This window comes from Parus major, chromosome 1A (genome assembly GCF_001522545.3).
Source record: "Parus major isolate Abel chromosome 1A, Parus_major1.1, whole genome shotgun sequence".
In the NCBI taxonomy this organism is placed as follows: Eukaryota; Metazoa; Chordata; class Aves; order Passeriformes; family Paridae; genus Parus; species Parus major.
Genome location: NC_031773.1, coordinates 39,397,734 through 39,413,534, shown reverse-complemented (window position 1 = coordinate 39,413,534; position 15,801 = coordinate 39,397,734). Strand labels below are relative to the sequence as shown.

Sequence of the window (15,801 nt, the reverse complement as noted above, 5' to 3'; positions counted from 1 at the left end):
TAATGATACTATCATTACATAAAAGTAACAGTAAGAAGTAATTACTTATATGTAATGAAAATGGTATAATTATTACCAGACTGATATAATTATTTTACTATTATAACAGGACCTATAAGGAAAAATAATCGTTTGTTACATTTTCAACAAAATCAGAACTACATAATACAAACCAAAAAACTAGATGCTATAAATGAAGGAGGAACCAGAATCACTGAGAGTTAAGGCCTTGCGAGTAAGAAAACAATTAACTGCTAGCCATTTGTATCTTTGAAAAATCACTCTCTGATAAGGGAAAAAAAAAAATCTTACCCCAGAGCCTGAAACATCCCACGCCAATCAAAGAGCACATACTCAGAATGCTGAAAAATATGACTGTTAGCAAAGATGTATGCACAACAGCCACTAAATTCAAAGCTTTTACCTCCTGGAGATTATTGCCTTGCAACTTCAGAACTTGAAGTAGGCCACAATTCTCAATGCCTTCAACTTGTGTGAGATGATTGAAAGAGCAGTCTAGGTGAATGAGAGTAGGTACCTCACAAAGACCTTTTGTGCTGATTAACTGATTATGGTCCACAATTAATTGTTGGAGATTTTTCAGTGACTCCAGACCACCTGAAAATTCAAGATTTAAGACACAGTGAAATAAAATCTCTTGTTAGTCAAGTAGTAAGAAAACTCTGAAATTTCTGTACATTCTCTGACGTAAAAATTAATATTACTTCTGTATAGGGTTTAAAAAGAATTACTGTATTTTGACCCTATCACATATATGGGGCATAAGGTTCACGAATTTTTGATCCTGTTAATCAAGCAATAATAACAGTTCATACTCTCTTTGGTACTTCTGTTAGAGAACATTCTTTAAATGATAAACTGTACTTACTATGCTTTAACCACTTTACAACTGCTCTGAACTCTGTGAAAAGCTAACAGACCTCTTAAAATCATCCATCAGAATGAAAACACTATGTTTAAAGGTTAATTTTTATTATTTCATTTTTTTAAAGTTTTGTTGTTAATGTATCAGCAAGGATAGAAAAAACTGTATTAAAACTTAGGCCAGTACTACCAGTATTATTTAAATTAGTCTTCTTTAAGGAATTATGACCCAATATTTTTAATGAAGAAATTTATAAAGAAAATGTAGTGCCTTTGAGAACAAAGCTATACTACTATAGCCATTCCACTCTCAACAAACTTACTCATTCCATCTACATTAAAAAGCATGCAATCTCTATGCAGAAAAGAAATGCAAAGCAATTCCCATCAGCATCTGTTTCTTTCACAGAATGTAACCCAAGTAATCCTTACAACAGCAAAAATTACATTGTCTTTCCATAGTATTACACATGCAATGGCACTGATCCATCTAACTCGCTACAGGTCCGAGCAGCTTTTCTGTATCTCTGTAGTAAAAAATTCCTTTGAGGGCACACCCTTCATTAAATGTAGCTAAAATAAGGAATTTCTGATTTTACTTCTGTTTCACGTATCCTTAGATGACTTAGTTAATTTAGGATTATTTGAGGGAACACTTTGTCTCATCTTTACCTGACCCAAAATTTCACAAGTTCCCCAAAGGAAGCTAGATGAGCTTTACAGCAGTGAATCTCTTTGTGACTATCCTCTGAAAACATACTAGATTATGAAACCAGAGATCATTTTGCAATCCATAGACTATTGATAATACAGAAGCAGACTTAAAAATGAAAACAAACTATAAGAAGAAAACTGAAGCAATTAAAATTAAATAGCAAAACAGCAGTAAATTAAAAAAAAAAAAATCCCAATATAAGCATTCCAATAATTTTAATTTAAAAATGGAAAGCATAGTGAAAAGAATGCAATTGTCTGACATTAAAGTGATATTATCTTAAATATAACACCCATGTCTTATAATGTAACTTCAAAACTGTGCTTTATAAAATAAATATACAAATCTTTAATTATTCTGAAAAATTTCAAACATGCCCATGACATACTACCCTGATTACAAGAGCCTGTATTTTATTTTCGTGCTTGGATACAAATAAAAAAGGAACCAGCACCATCTAGTGGTCTCAGAAACACTCGTGTTTTCGTGTGTTGGTTCCCAAGATTTTCTCACAAGAGCAGCTCTTAAATCTCCACTTTTCAGTTACCAGCTTAGCAGTACTGGAAACTTTAAAAGCACTCTTTGAGCCTGGAGTGGGACCGAGAAGAGAGACTGCATACACAATAAGAAAAGGCAAGGAGGTGAAAAAGAATCTGGAAATTTCCTTCTCTGCATGCCGCACAAAGCATCTCTTTTTTACTCCTCCTCACCCGCTCGGCATTCAGAACATTCTGGAATTATCAAATGCAGTTCAACAGAAAATACACAAGAGAGAATAATGCAATACAAGCAGATGGTATTTTACTGGTTCTTCTGCCCACATGCAAAATTAAATATAAACATGAAAATCTTCTGCACATTTCCAGAAGATACTGTGCATTTTACATATGTTGCAACAAACATAAGTTATAGCAGTCACAGGAAAAGCATTTTGTTGACAAATACATGGTTTTAGCAAGATTCAAGGAGAAGTTTTAGGTAAGTTCTCAGCAATTTGCAAAGTGCAGCCGAAGTCTGTTAGCTAGGGACTCTGTGAGCTATTGATGCAGTTCTGAAGTCACTTCTGTCTTAAAAATAGTATATTGAAAGTAGCATTTATGACCATGACCATCCATGGTTATGCATTGCTATTCTTAGAGCTGCCAGGATTTTACCTAGCATTTTATGGCAATATAGACACCCTACAGAAGTATATTCAAGGATTTGAGTTAAAATGCTACTTTTTGTGCATGAAAATTTTTAAACAAGGCATTCATCCTCAAAATACAAACATATGCACTCAACTTTGGTGTGTTGCTGTCACAATTACTTAATTTGTGATCATGCATTCCTAAGGGAAAAAGCATAATTGACACTATTTCTCTTCCTGCTATTTTTAAGGGGTTTTTGGTAAATCTAATTTTTCCCCTACCAATGCTATATTTCAATGACAAGAGAAAAAAGTAAGAAGAGAATTAATAGTATGCCAGAAATTTCCTACAATAAGTCATTAGCACTTAAATATTACAAACGTAAATAAGCTTTACTACACCGTACTGGGGCTTCCAAAATTGCTAAGGGACATCCTGCAAGATTTACAGATGGAAGGGATATGCTAACCCACAAATCCATTTTTATGCATTCTGTGCAACTATTCCATATGTTATGATATGAAATATATCCTGTTTTATGCATCTGTTTTAACCTAAAATACTCAAAGTAATTCCAGAGTGGAAAAAAAACCACATTTGAAGATGAGTTTTGTGAACGTTTATTTACCCACTTTAAATTCATTAGAGACTCAGTCATTGTAGCAGTGCACTGCACTAAAGAGAAAGTACCAGAGGATTTTCCTCCACTTGGCCTGTATGAAGTTACCACACTCCACACAGATGTCACATTCTTAAATGTCATCCACTGTAACGATGTTATACATGATTCTTACAGTAGTCTTGCAGACATTTTTATCAAATGAGATCAATCTGAATAAGGATCTTATCAAGCACTATTTGCCACAGCAATACAGATGAAACTTTTTAACCATTTTATTTTACCATTCCTCCTTAGAGTACTGATACACTTTTACAGTAAACATTGACTTCCCAGCACTTCTATTCTCACTTAATAAAGATTTTCTTCATAAGTACTAACATTTACACATAGTAGCAAAAATATTGATAATATCTTCATCAAAGTCTCTACATCTACAGATTTTTTTTTAAGCTTTCCCATTTTCTCTTTGCTACACCCTTGCTGTTTATCATGGAACTGTATTATCCATGTTCATAGTTTATTTAACAATCTTTTTTAACATTGGAGATACACTTTATTTGCAAGTCTTACATGCATGTGTTTCATCTACAAGCTTAATCATTGTTTTTAATTATTTTCCTATTGTCCAGAAGACTCAAGACAGACAACACAATTTCTATATAAATACTTACTGTGTCAGTCAGGAACACTGGAATTCCCTGCAGTTGCATGGCTAGGCTTTGCTTTCATTATGTCTGTAGATAAGTTGAACTCAGACTACTCACATTTTCCAGCTGACTTAGTGCAGATAAAGTTAGTGGCCTTTTCAGAACAATTTTAATTCTCTTTGGCTGACAATAGTTACATACCTGCTAGTTAAATACATGGCAGTAGCTAAGCCATGCTTTAAGATGCAGGTTTTTTCTCAAGTCTGTCTCCTTAGGTTTAGCAGCTGACTCTCTGAATCCAAGTGGTGTATAATTCAGAATGAAAACTGCATAAATATTGTTATACAAATTGGAATAATTTTCTTACCAATTCGAGTGATTCTATTGTAGGAGAGTTCAAGATTTTGGAGATTTTTGCATCCATCTAATCCACAAACTGATGAAAGACTGTTCTTATTCAGAATGAGAATACAGAGATTTTCCAGATTTTCACAGTCAATTACCTGAATGTTGTTCTCCTGCAATAAAAGAAAATGAAAATATTAAATAGAATTGGAAGTGAAGTATCAGAACTAAAAAAAATATAGCAGATTGTCTTAATTGCTTATTGTTTTATCCTAAACTCTTAGCTAGGAGTAAGGGCATCCCTATTTTTCCATTAATTAAAAAAAAAAAAAAAAATGTCCTAGAAATGACCTTTTTGTGTCCTGCTGAAATAGAACAAGAATATATCTTGAACTTCATTCTGGCTCTGAAAATGCCCAAAGCTGGGAAAAAAAAGCACAAAAAGAAGTTAAGAACAAAGCAGTCTCTTCCACATATATTTTTCTCCCTCTCAAAGCCCTGGGAGAATGAAATAAAAACTCCATAGAAACATCATATGTACTAGATGCTAATGAAGACAGCTGTAATTTTGCTGGAATCCTACTTACTAATAGCAAAAGTCTGCATTTAGAGGTACTTTGGTCAGAAACATTAACATTGTTCTAAGCTAATATTCTTCCTCCAAGGGATCCTGCTTCTTAAACGTCCCCTTCCCCAGGCCATTTTAATAATGCTTCCTCAGATTTCTCTTTCACTATTTGCTGTGCTTTGTCTTTTCATCTGGGAAATGGTGTTGTTGAAACACATTAAAAGAAAAGTGTGAACAAAGCTGTTTTATGTAAATTTCCAAGTTCTGAAACAAATATGTATTACAAAGAAAAGATTTTCTTTAGTCATTAAACAGGGCCATGTAAGACACTGTGCAGAATACCTAAACATTAGGCCTCTAGGATAACCCACTATAAGTACTATTCCTTGAGCATATATGCTACTAATTTTAATTAATATACAGGGTGTATGTTGCAAAGACTCTTTCTTGTACCTATTCTTGCTCAAGCTGAGCACCTGCTATGGTGAACAGCACCTGCCCACTCATCAATCAGACACTGAGGTAATGAAGACCTGTACTTATGCTAATTTAGACTAATATTTTCTTAGTATAGGTTGAATCATTTGCAGTGTGTTGTTTTGGGTTATTTTCACTGTAAATCTGCTGGTATAACTATGTTCACATTTGGGAGTATTTCACTGCTATTCCTATGCTCTTAAGGCTAAAAGTTATATATTCAGTTGGACACAATTACACAATCAACTAAGGAGCAAAACTGCCAGTTCTCCCCATGTTATAACAAAGAATCAAAAATGCTTGGTACCTCCACATTGATATACTTCAGGTCTTTGCAGTTACTTAGTCCTTCCAGTGCAATCAGTCCACAGCGCCTCAGAGTCAAAACTTGAAGATTTGAACACTCAGATAAGGTTGAGAGGCTACAAGCTGGCAAATCTTCGAGTGTAAGCGTTGTGACCTACATGCATTTATTGACAAATAAAACTAATATTTGTATATTGAACATTCATTGCACAACATCATATTATGGTAATTTTCCTTAAGATGAAAAAAGAGAATGAAACTACAGTCTACTAATTCTGCATAAAATGCAAGCAACTAATGGTAATCTTTTAATATAGAAAAGAATGGCAATGATAGGTTTGATCTGTTCTATGGGAGAAACTAACATGAAAACAATAGTCACAGTCTCATAAATAACGAGTGTAGCACAGACAAAACTAGTTCAGCCTAGAAGTGTGTCTAGCCTAGTAAGCCATCTCAGAATGGATATCAAGACAAGAGCACAGAGCAACCATACAAAGGTAAGTTATTCAGTGGAAAGAAAAATAAGTCCTGGCAACCAGGAGATGTCCCTTATGGCAAAACACTATCTCTAAGCTGATCAGTAATGTCTTGTTTCTAGAAGAGATTATTCCACTCAAAACTCTGAAGGGGCTAGTTGAGCAGGAGCTCAAATGTGGGCCTTTATACAAAGGCAAAACCTTGTTAATTTAGCAGAAAGTAAGAGCCCTTGCCTTTTAATAATTTATATTATATATAAATAATATAATATTTATAAAAATATTATATTTTATTTATATGTTCCTGGGCATAGGAACTGTAACGATACATATTTTCTGCTCAACAATAAATAGCATTCTGCCAACATACCAAAACAGAAAATAACAAAAAAAAGTGATAGCATGTCTTCCCATTTAATTCTCAAACTTTCATATAGTTACCTGCTGCAACGTACTCCAAGGGCCACTATGAATTATCTTTTCTGTACTTATTGGAGGCATCTTGCTAATTGAACTTTTCCTTAGTCTTTTTCTTATAGTTGCTTGCTTTCTTTGGTTTTCATCATATATTTTAAACCAAGACTTGCATGTGTTCATCCAGTTTATTCTCTTCTTTTCAATATCATCAGGAAAAATTACTTTACTAGAAGAATCTGCTACATCTTTACTACTGTCCCAGGTGTCTCTGATTTCCTGACTAGCATTTTCCATCAGAAATAAAGTTTTCTTCATAGTTTCACACTGAGAAAATCTATCTTTAATTTCTCTGTTATTAGCATTTGGCTGGACATTTGGTGGGCTGCTGCATATGCAGTTTGCCTTATTTTCTACCATGTCACTAGCACCGAAGTTAAGAGATTCATCTTTTGAAATGTGACCATTTGAAGCTTTATCAGAGTTAAGAGATTCATCTTTTGAAATGTGACCATTTGAAGCTTTATCAAGATAACTTGTTTGTGAGTAATTTTCTTCTACTTGTGTTACTGAATTTATGTGTAAGTTCTCATTATTCACTTGAGAAGAGTGTTCCTTCTCAGAGCCTAGCACACTTGGTGTCAAATTTCTTTCTGCTGGAATCATCCAATTATTTGTTTCATCCGTCATTTCAGCGTGTTTTTCTTTTGGTTTCTCTACTTGTTTATTTAGTTCCTCCTTGTCTTCTCTTATTACTTTCATATTTTCTGTCTTTTTATCCTTTTTTATGTTTTCTGTGTTATTCTTTGCATTTTCACTCATCACAGCTTTTGCTCTTTTTTGTTCTAATTTTCTTTGTTCTTCTCTTATTTGCAATTGTTTTTCTCTTTCCAATCTCAGGCTTTCTTTCTTTTTCTCATATTCTTCATGCCTCCTCACTTGCTTCAAATATTCTTGTCTTTCAAGTTCTTCTTGTCTCTTTCTTTCCTCTTTTCTCTTTAACCTGTTTTCTTCCATTTGCCTGTTCAGTTTTTCCTCTCTTTCTTTCATTTCTCTCTCTACTTCCTCTAGCATTTTCTGCTTCTTTCTCATTTCATATTTCCATTGTTTTAAAATGGGACCGTATTTTTTACGGACTAAAAATGCTCTAAATCTAGCTTGGATTTTCACAGCTGCTATATTCTGTTGTTCAGCCAGTTGTTGTCTTTCTTTTGCTTTCTGATCTTCCAAGGCCTTTTTCTCCTCTTCCATTTGCAACTGTAGCTTCATGATCAATTCCTAGGCCAAAACAATTAGGATAGACTTCAACCACTTTTAAAATGGGACAGGTATTGGCACATATTTATCATTAAAAAACACAATCTGGTATATTAACAGTTCCATGATAACAGGGTAACATTAATTCTCAAATATATAACAGTAACCTCAGAGCCTTTTGACAAAAGCTCATTGTACAACCTTACCTCATGTTGCCTCATTTTGTTTCTCCAAGCTTCCTCTTCTTTCTGTAACTCATCTTCTATTGCAGCCTGGCGTTTCTGCACAACAAATTAACTTAAATGAATATTGTACAAAACCCAGAACAACACAAAACACCCTCTCTCCAATCTCACCCATCTTCTTGACTTTCCAACAATCCAATTTTGTGAATGCCTAAATTTAAATGAGAAACTGAGCCATGTCTGGATCAAAATAAACAACAAGACACTTGCATGAGTAATGTAGATTTGGCCACATACTAAGAGATGCATACCTTCAGAAAGTCAGTATCTTGGTACTGACCCAAACAGCTGCCACCTTCCTCTCCAAGATCCGTACTACTATCAAAGATGAAAATTAGTTATGAAACCATTCAAAGTACAGGCAGAAAACAGAAACATAGCTGAACAATAGCATGAACAATCTCCCTTTAATTGCACTGGTATGTACTCATAATATTAAAATCGTTCCAAGGGGAATTTTGTTCAGTAAAGCTAAAGAATTTTTTTCTGACTGAAATTGCTTCTCAGTCGAGAAAGTTCAAGTCTGCTTTTTCACTATTTACAAATAAATAGTACTTCCCTCCTTGCCCAACAAAACCTCAGTCAGAAAAAAAGTGTCAGACTGTAAGTTAGCATCCAGAAAGTTAGTTACATAAGTAACTAAAAAAACAAGCTGATCCAAAACCACATAACTCCTGGTAGAACCAAGATATATTAACCAAATCAAATATGGAGGATATGAAGGAAGTAGAATAAGCAACCACTTTCAACTTGGAGCATAAAGTCTCACAGGTGTCTAAGTACTGTTTTTCATGGGCATTCAGAAGCATGCTGTTCAGACAACAGGAGACCAGACAACTAGATCCTTCTGCAATGAGGAAAGTTAGATTCTATATCTCACCTCCAAAAAAATGATTTCTGCAACAGCAGTACCAAAGGGCATAAACGTGGCCGTGCCCCTCTTTCTCTAGAGAAAGCCATCCTACATCAAAAAATTATTTGCAACAGCAAAGAGCCAAGAGGGCCTATCAGTTTTGCTGACCTTTTAAAAAGAGAGCTATAGCAGACACTGAACTGGCCTTCAGAGATCAAAGATCTTTTCATTTACTAAGCCCTTCCTTCCTACTGGTGACTTGAATTACCCTGCTGGTGCCAAGGTGCCCACCTCTTCAGAAAGCCACAAAGTAGTTAGCTGAAAAATGTAGTGTTAATGCACTTTTCAAAACACACCTATTTAGGCTGAATAATAAAATTCTGTGGCCTCACAAGCATAATATCAGAGAATTACATTTCTTCATGTTCTTATGCTCTTTTATCTTTTATGATGCTCCACCCACTATAGCAAAACATGACTAAATAGTCTGAGAGTGCAACCAGTCAATGTGTTGAGTCATCATCTGTTATGGCCAAACTCAGTAGCTGAAGCCTGAGTAAGTTTCCCAGACGAAGATAGGGAAAGCAGATATTGTAACTTTTACCTAGATGAAGAACAGCACCAGCATTACTGAACTGAATATTTTTGGTTCTGATTACATCCATTAAGATTTTTAACATTGAAATGTGAAATTGGGGTGGGAAGTCCAAACTAGCTATGTATTTTCTATTAGGGAGCAGTGACTATTTTTCATTTGTGTTTAATTTCAGCACTACTCCCATTTCCAGTAATTTGGCTGTTTTCACAATATAAGAACTTTGTAAAGGCAAAGCTTAAGGAATAATTTAAAATTTAGCATAGCAAATTCATTGGCTATTGATTAAAATGGTAAACACATAAAAACCCATGGACTATACTTAAATATGTTTTACTCACTGGTAACACAAGTAGACAAGGTGTAGGACTGTCATACAGTTTGAGATAGTAGTCTCTTTTTCACATTAAAGTCTGAATTCAGATAGTCTAGAGTGGAACACATTAGCTTAATATAATTCCTTACCTTATGAAGAAGATCTAACTTTATTCTTTCAGCCCCAAATTGCTCCAGATGCTGCATCCTTCTTGCATGTTCCTCTTCAATCTGTTTTTCCCTTGATTCTCTCTCAGCTTTCCACTTTTTCATCTTCTCATCTTCAAGCTCAAGTGCTGTTCTACACTTTTCCTCTACTTCACAATGGGCAAGACTTATGCTCATTCCAAGGCCAGCTACTAATCAACCAAGAAAACATTTTATTTAATTTTCTAATAAGCACTGGGGAAGATTAAACAGTCTTAAGGTATTTGGCAAGAAAAAGTGCCTATGATGATATAGCCAGCAATATATATCCCCAAGGAAATCAGAATTGCAGCACAAGTCCTATCCAGAGATGTCTTACTGCTATTCTGCACACTTACTGACTCTGCAACTACTATGCTTATTCTAAAAACATACACTGCAGGATTGCAGAGGATGTCTTCAGTGGCTATTAGTGGGGCCTTTAGCACTGGTATGCTCCAGCCCAACTCATCCAAAGGCCATGGCAAAGGAACATTCCCACACAAGGTGACTACAATAAAACCCCCCCAAACCAAACCATAAAAAAAAAGAAAGAAAAAGCTGTGGCCAAAGCAGAACCTGCTTAGTGCCTCTGTGCAGCTTTCATTTTTGAGTGGTATTTTCTGATACTAATTTCTATGATGATTTTGTAATCTTGAAATGAGATAAAAGCAAATGTGTTTGGTTATGTCCAATTCAGAAAGTATCGAGCCTTGTTGTATACTACAATATGAAATCCTTTAAAAATAATTCTGATACTTTTGACAAAAGAAAAGCATGAAATAGTGATATGTTAAAGATCAACTCAAACCAAATGAAAAATGTGCTTGCTTACCTGTAAGAAAGTGGTCATCAGTGACCACTTCATCACTGATAGACTGACTATAATCAGGTGTTGTAGCAAGCTGCAAGTCTTCATTTTCTCCTCCAAGCAGTATCTAACATAGTTTAAAATTGTTATTAAAAAACAAGAAACAAAATTTAAAGGCAGAACATTAAAAAAAGCTTCCAGAACTTTATACCATATGACAAGTACAACGGCATTAAGCTTACTACTGACTGGAATCCTTACACATTGAATACTGCAAACACATCAGCCAAAATATTGTTTTCTAGAGTAAGAAATATTGTAGTATTCATCAAAATACATAATATTTCTATTTGGTTTTTAAATACAATTAATCTTTTGACTTGGAAAAATGAATGTCTTGCATTTGGGATTTATTTTACTTTCTGTGAAACCAAGCACTACATGCGTGAATACTGTTATGCACACTGGGGAAGAACTAGTTACAGAGCAAAATTTTCAGAAGACTATTTCAAAATAATACTATGGGCAAAAGGATTGTTATATTTATTTCATTGTTCTTTACTGGCAAGTAATCTATTTCTGCTCATTTATCATCTGTTCATCACATGCTTCGGGCCTATATTAATATTTGCAATGTAGCTGAAGTCGCATGAAGTAATTGTGCTGTTTTAAACAATGGTCTGAGAACAAAAATCATGTTTGCAAGAGTGTTCACTAATAAAAGCCAGGCAGCAAATTAAAAGTGATTATAGTAAACACAGTTTTATATTTTTCTAAGAAAACTTCAGTAAATTATTCAGTTAAATCCTATGAAAATATAGAAACACCCATGTTCATAACTTTTGATTTGTCTTTGAAAGGTACATAGATTACTATTTAAAAATTTTCTATAAAATAACGGAATACATTAGGAGCAAAATTAATAGTAGCACATCTTCCTGATCATCATAAAAAAATAGGATTAGAGAAGCTTAAAAGTGCTATCATAATATTAATATTCTGCAAATAATTACCAATACAGCATTATTCAGTTTTGCTTAATTTTGCTGATTTTTGTGCTCAATATTTCAGATAATTTATTTAAAATTTGAAAGCTTATAGACATGTTCATATTACAGTTGATGTCCTAATTCTCAAGAATTGTATACAGAAACTCATCTTAATATTTATGGATAGTTTGACAGGAAAAAACCTGAATACATTTATACATCTCCTTAGAAGGCCACCAAAGCAAGTGTAAATTATCTAGATTACTTAATAGAATCTTTTTTCACAATAAATACTGTATAAATTAAAAAATACCTTTTCATTAAATTGTTTTGAATCTTCGTTTGATTCAGAAGCATGGCTAGAAACTACTTCATAAATGTCACCTAAAGGAAAAATAAATAAAAAAATTAGTTCACTGAGAGAAAACCCCTTACCAATGCTCAGTTTTGTTCTATACTGTTTATCTATTCAATTTGTTTAAGCAAAATAAAGGGTTTTTTTTTTCCTTTCCTTCTCCCCCAGTTTTACTTAAATATGTATGGGAATCATTATCTACATTAAAAGCAGAAAATGTGTGTACCAGAAACAAACACAATGATACTGTAAGAATACAGTGATAGCAAATATGAAAGAGCAATCCCCATCATAAAACACAGCAGAACATTTTCTGTGCAGAAAAATACAGTAGCACTTGTATCAGATAGGTCAAAAGTTGACAAAGAACTATAAAAACAATGAAAAAGAGTGAGATTGTATTACAAAAGAAAGAATAAATAAGGATATTCCTCAGATATCAAAATTCGTAGTCAATATTGAACTTCTGGTCACCAAGCCTGTTGCACTCATGGAAAAGACAGTGCCAGCTCTCTGGCATATAAACTATGAGCTTGGCTTCAGTCACAGAGCTGAAAGCAATATTTTTTTTGCCAATTAACAGTGATTTCATCCAATGTGAGCTTGGGCATCTCTCAAGACAGACTAAACATATCCTGTGAGTGTCAATTGTATCTGAATTCTGCATTTCAGCTCCTACTGACTTCATTTTAGATTTTGCTGAAGAGTCTGGCCTGGGCCCTGTCTCAGAGAGTAATCTTGCAGCTTGCCTTCTTTAGCACTGATGAGCTTTCAGAAAAGTTTAATTTCTGCCCAGATGTTAATTCAAGAAGATAGCATTGCATGGATTTATTCCTAGAGATTTTCATCATGCATTCAGAAGCTAATGGAATAGGTTTCACTGCTTGTTCTACTTAAAGTTTGTATTATTTTACTGACAGTTGTTAGTCTAGCTTCCACTGGCAATATGAGGTGTACAAACATTTTAACTGTGATTGATGCTTACTTGTACTTTGCTCATCTTCTAAGTCCTGCAGTATAACCTTTGCAGCATCTTGATTGCTGCTCTTGATAAAATTTAAATAGGATAGAATTGATTCTGGCAAGTCATCTGAAATCTAAAAAAAACACAGCCTCTGACATATATTCCATATTTTCATCTCACAGGCTTGAAAAGAGGAAAATACTTGACATGAGAAAATAAAGACTTGTTTTGGCTTCACCTATAAAGCATTCACGGAGATTTAGCAGCAATATCCACCAAAATTTTTCCAAATTCCTACACTCTTCTCATTGTCTTACCACCCACTGAACAATTAATAATTCTAATTTTAATTACATTCTAATCAAATTTTGTAATGTATCTTTCACTATCTTCAGAAACACATTTCAATAAAATGTTGTATTTATAACTGTGCTAGACCAAGAAATTAAAGAAAAAGGATAAGATAAAAATTAGCAAATACCTATGAGGCACAGGATGTTTTTGTTTAAAATTTTTACACTCCTTACAAAATAAATCAATTTTAAATTTATTAATGTTTAGAGTACGCACGTAGAACCAATCCTTCAAGTTTCTTTATTACATATAAACTTTCTGTTCAAAAGACTGTCTTCAATGTCAAGATTTTGGGGAAAACAGACAGCTTGCTCTCAGATGTGCAAATTGTGGTAGACATTGCTAACATTCAGTATGTGAGTGCATACACAATTATCACTGATGCCTTTGTCTATATCCATATGAAACATGATTTATGATCAATATTATCTACCCTAATATCCTACAAACCAATCCCTTTGCCATGAATCTGAAAGATTAAAATGGCAGAAAAGGACACAAATAATCAATTTCATTTCAGAGGAAAGCTGCTTCCCAAAATAAGTAATCCAAGAAAGAGGACTTGAAGAATCTATTTATATGAAATTTGTATCTGGAAATTTTATAAGGAATCTCCTAAACCATTCTCTTATTAGAGAAAAATACAGATTTCAGTGAAGAATCGTCAGTTTATTCATCTAGATTTAATCTACCTCATCAAGTCTTCCAGTTTCAGAGGATTCTGAAACAAAATCTCCAGGTCTGATCTTCTCAAGCAGAATGCTGATACTCATCTTTCTTATTGTCTTGTCACCACTGGAGGTTACATTTTTCATCAAGCAATACTACCAAGACTACTTTTCAGAAGAAATACTCAGGTGTGTTGGGAAAATGTTCCTTCATCAAACGTGCTTTCCAGTGCCAGCACTACTTTCATACTACACACCACAGAAGCAGTTTTAGCTCACTGAATACTTACTGTCTCATTGTCACTCCAGGGTTCATCTGATACCTCTGTCTCAGCATCATCTGTTCCAAACGAAGAAACACTGATTCTGCCTAATTCAATTTCTACTTCTTTTTCAATTCCTTCAATATCTTCCGACATTCTACTTCCCACAGCGTCTTATCTGTTTTGTAATCTACACAAAATAAAATACCTTTCAGCACAGCATGAGCCAAAATAAAGAGAGTGCTCATTTAGCCTAAGTTCATTCAGATGTGTTTATTGAACAGTTGGCTTAAAACATGAAAACCTCATTCCATACCAACAAGCAAAAACTAAGAAAAAATTACCCTGTGGTAAGAGAATCCCTCTCAGGATACCCCTTATAATTTTGCAAATGTTAATAAATTTTAAAACCTCCACCTGCACTCTACTCCCTCACAAGGATTTTTTTCTTCCAGCCCTAATAGTTACAAAGGGGGGGGAAAAACCGTTTGAACAATAAATAAATATTAACAATTACAAAATAAGACTAAGACTATAGAGAGCACTCGATGAAGTTTTAATGATAGAGAGAAAGCAGTGAGAAATGATGTAACCCAGAGAAGTAAAAAACTTGAGGATGGATGTAGGCAGGGAGAAACCGGGTACCCTGGCAACGCCCTCCCTCCATCCTTTCGCAACCTGTAATCAGGGGAAGGAGAGGCAGCGAGCAGCTCCTCGCCGGCTCCTACAGAGGGAGACCGAGCACACGGAGCGCATTTCTGCCGGGAAGGCGAGGAGCAGATCCCGGCTGAGAGAAAACTACACCTCCCGAAAGGCACCGCGCCCGGAGGCAGCACCGCCGCTTCCTGACAGCCCCGCGGCACCGCCCCTTTCCATGCTGGGAGCTGTAGTCCAGTGCTCAGAACACCAGCAGTCCTCCTGTCCCCCCGTCTACTTCATGTACCCACTCACCTGTCGTTCAGTCAAACTCTTCACGGAGCCTCCGCCTTTCTGGCCGCCTCTGGAGACCGGGCGCCCCTCCTCCCTGAAATTCCTCATCCGCCAACAGCGGACGGCCGGGAGCTCCAGGGAGAGGACGAGAGCCCCACACCGCGCTGCTACCGCGGCAGTGTCACCACGGCAACGGGAAACAGCGGCTCGAACGGGCAGCGAGAGGAGGCAAACTTCACCAGGAGCTGTTTTCGCGTTCTTGGGGCGCTGGGCGGTGTCCCCCTACGTGAGGCGGAGCACCTCGCAGCACATATTTTTTTGTGATTTTGTTTGGTTTTGTGTTTTCTATTTATTTATTTCTATTTTTTTAATATTAAGGTTTGGTGTTTCTTTCTTTGATTTGATTTTTGACGGTATTTTTATTTTGG

The 15,801-nt window shown here is 35.2% G+C and overlaps 1 protein-coding gene across 2 annotated transcripts in view; it reads right to left on the bottom strand.

Annotated features, from left to right (window-relative positions):
• Positions 1–15,550, bottom strand: part of LRRIQ1 (leucine rich repeats and IQ motif containing 1) — a 105,141-nt gene extending 89,591 nt beyond the window's left edge. For both annotated transcript variants that reach the window (XM_019006833.1, XM_019006835.1), the window contains exons 1-11: positions 15,395–15,550; positions 14,471–14,633; positions 13,180–13,291; positions 12,153–12,223; positions 10,875–10,977; positions 10,004–10,212; positions 8,052–8,126; positions 6,616–7,866; positions 5,697–5,849; positions 4,367–4,517; positions 425–618 (exon numbers count right to left, since the gene is read on the bottom strand). In XM_019006833.1, coding sequence (XP_018862378.1) covers positions 425–618; positions 4,367–4,517; positions 5,697–5,849; positions 6,616–7,866; positions 8,052–8,126; positions 10,004–10,212; positions 10,875–10,977; positions 12,153–12,223; positions 13,180–13,291; positions 14,471–14,599 — 2,448 coding nt within the window. In that variant the 5' untranslated portion in view covers positions 14,600–14,633; positions 15,395–15,550. The remainder of the gene's footprint in view (positions 1–424; positions 619–4,366; positions 4,518–5,696; positions 5,850–6,615; positions 7,867–8,051; positions 8,127–10,003; positions 10,213–10,874; positions 10,978–12,152; positions 12,224–13,179; positions 13,292–14,470; positions 14,634–15,394) is intronic.
• Positions 15,551–15,801: the final 251 nt, after the last annotated feature.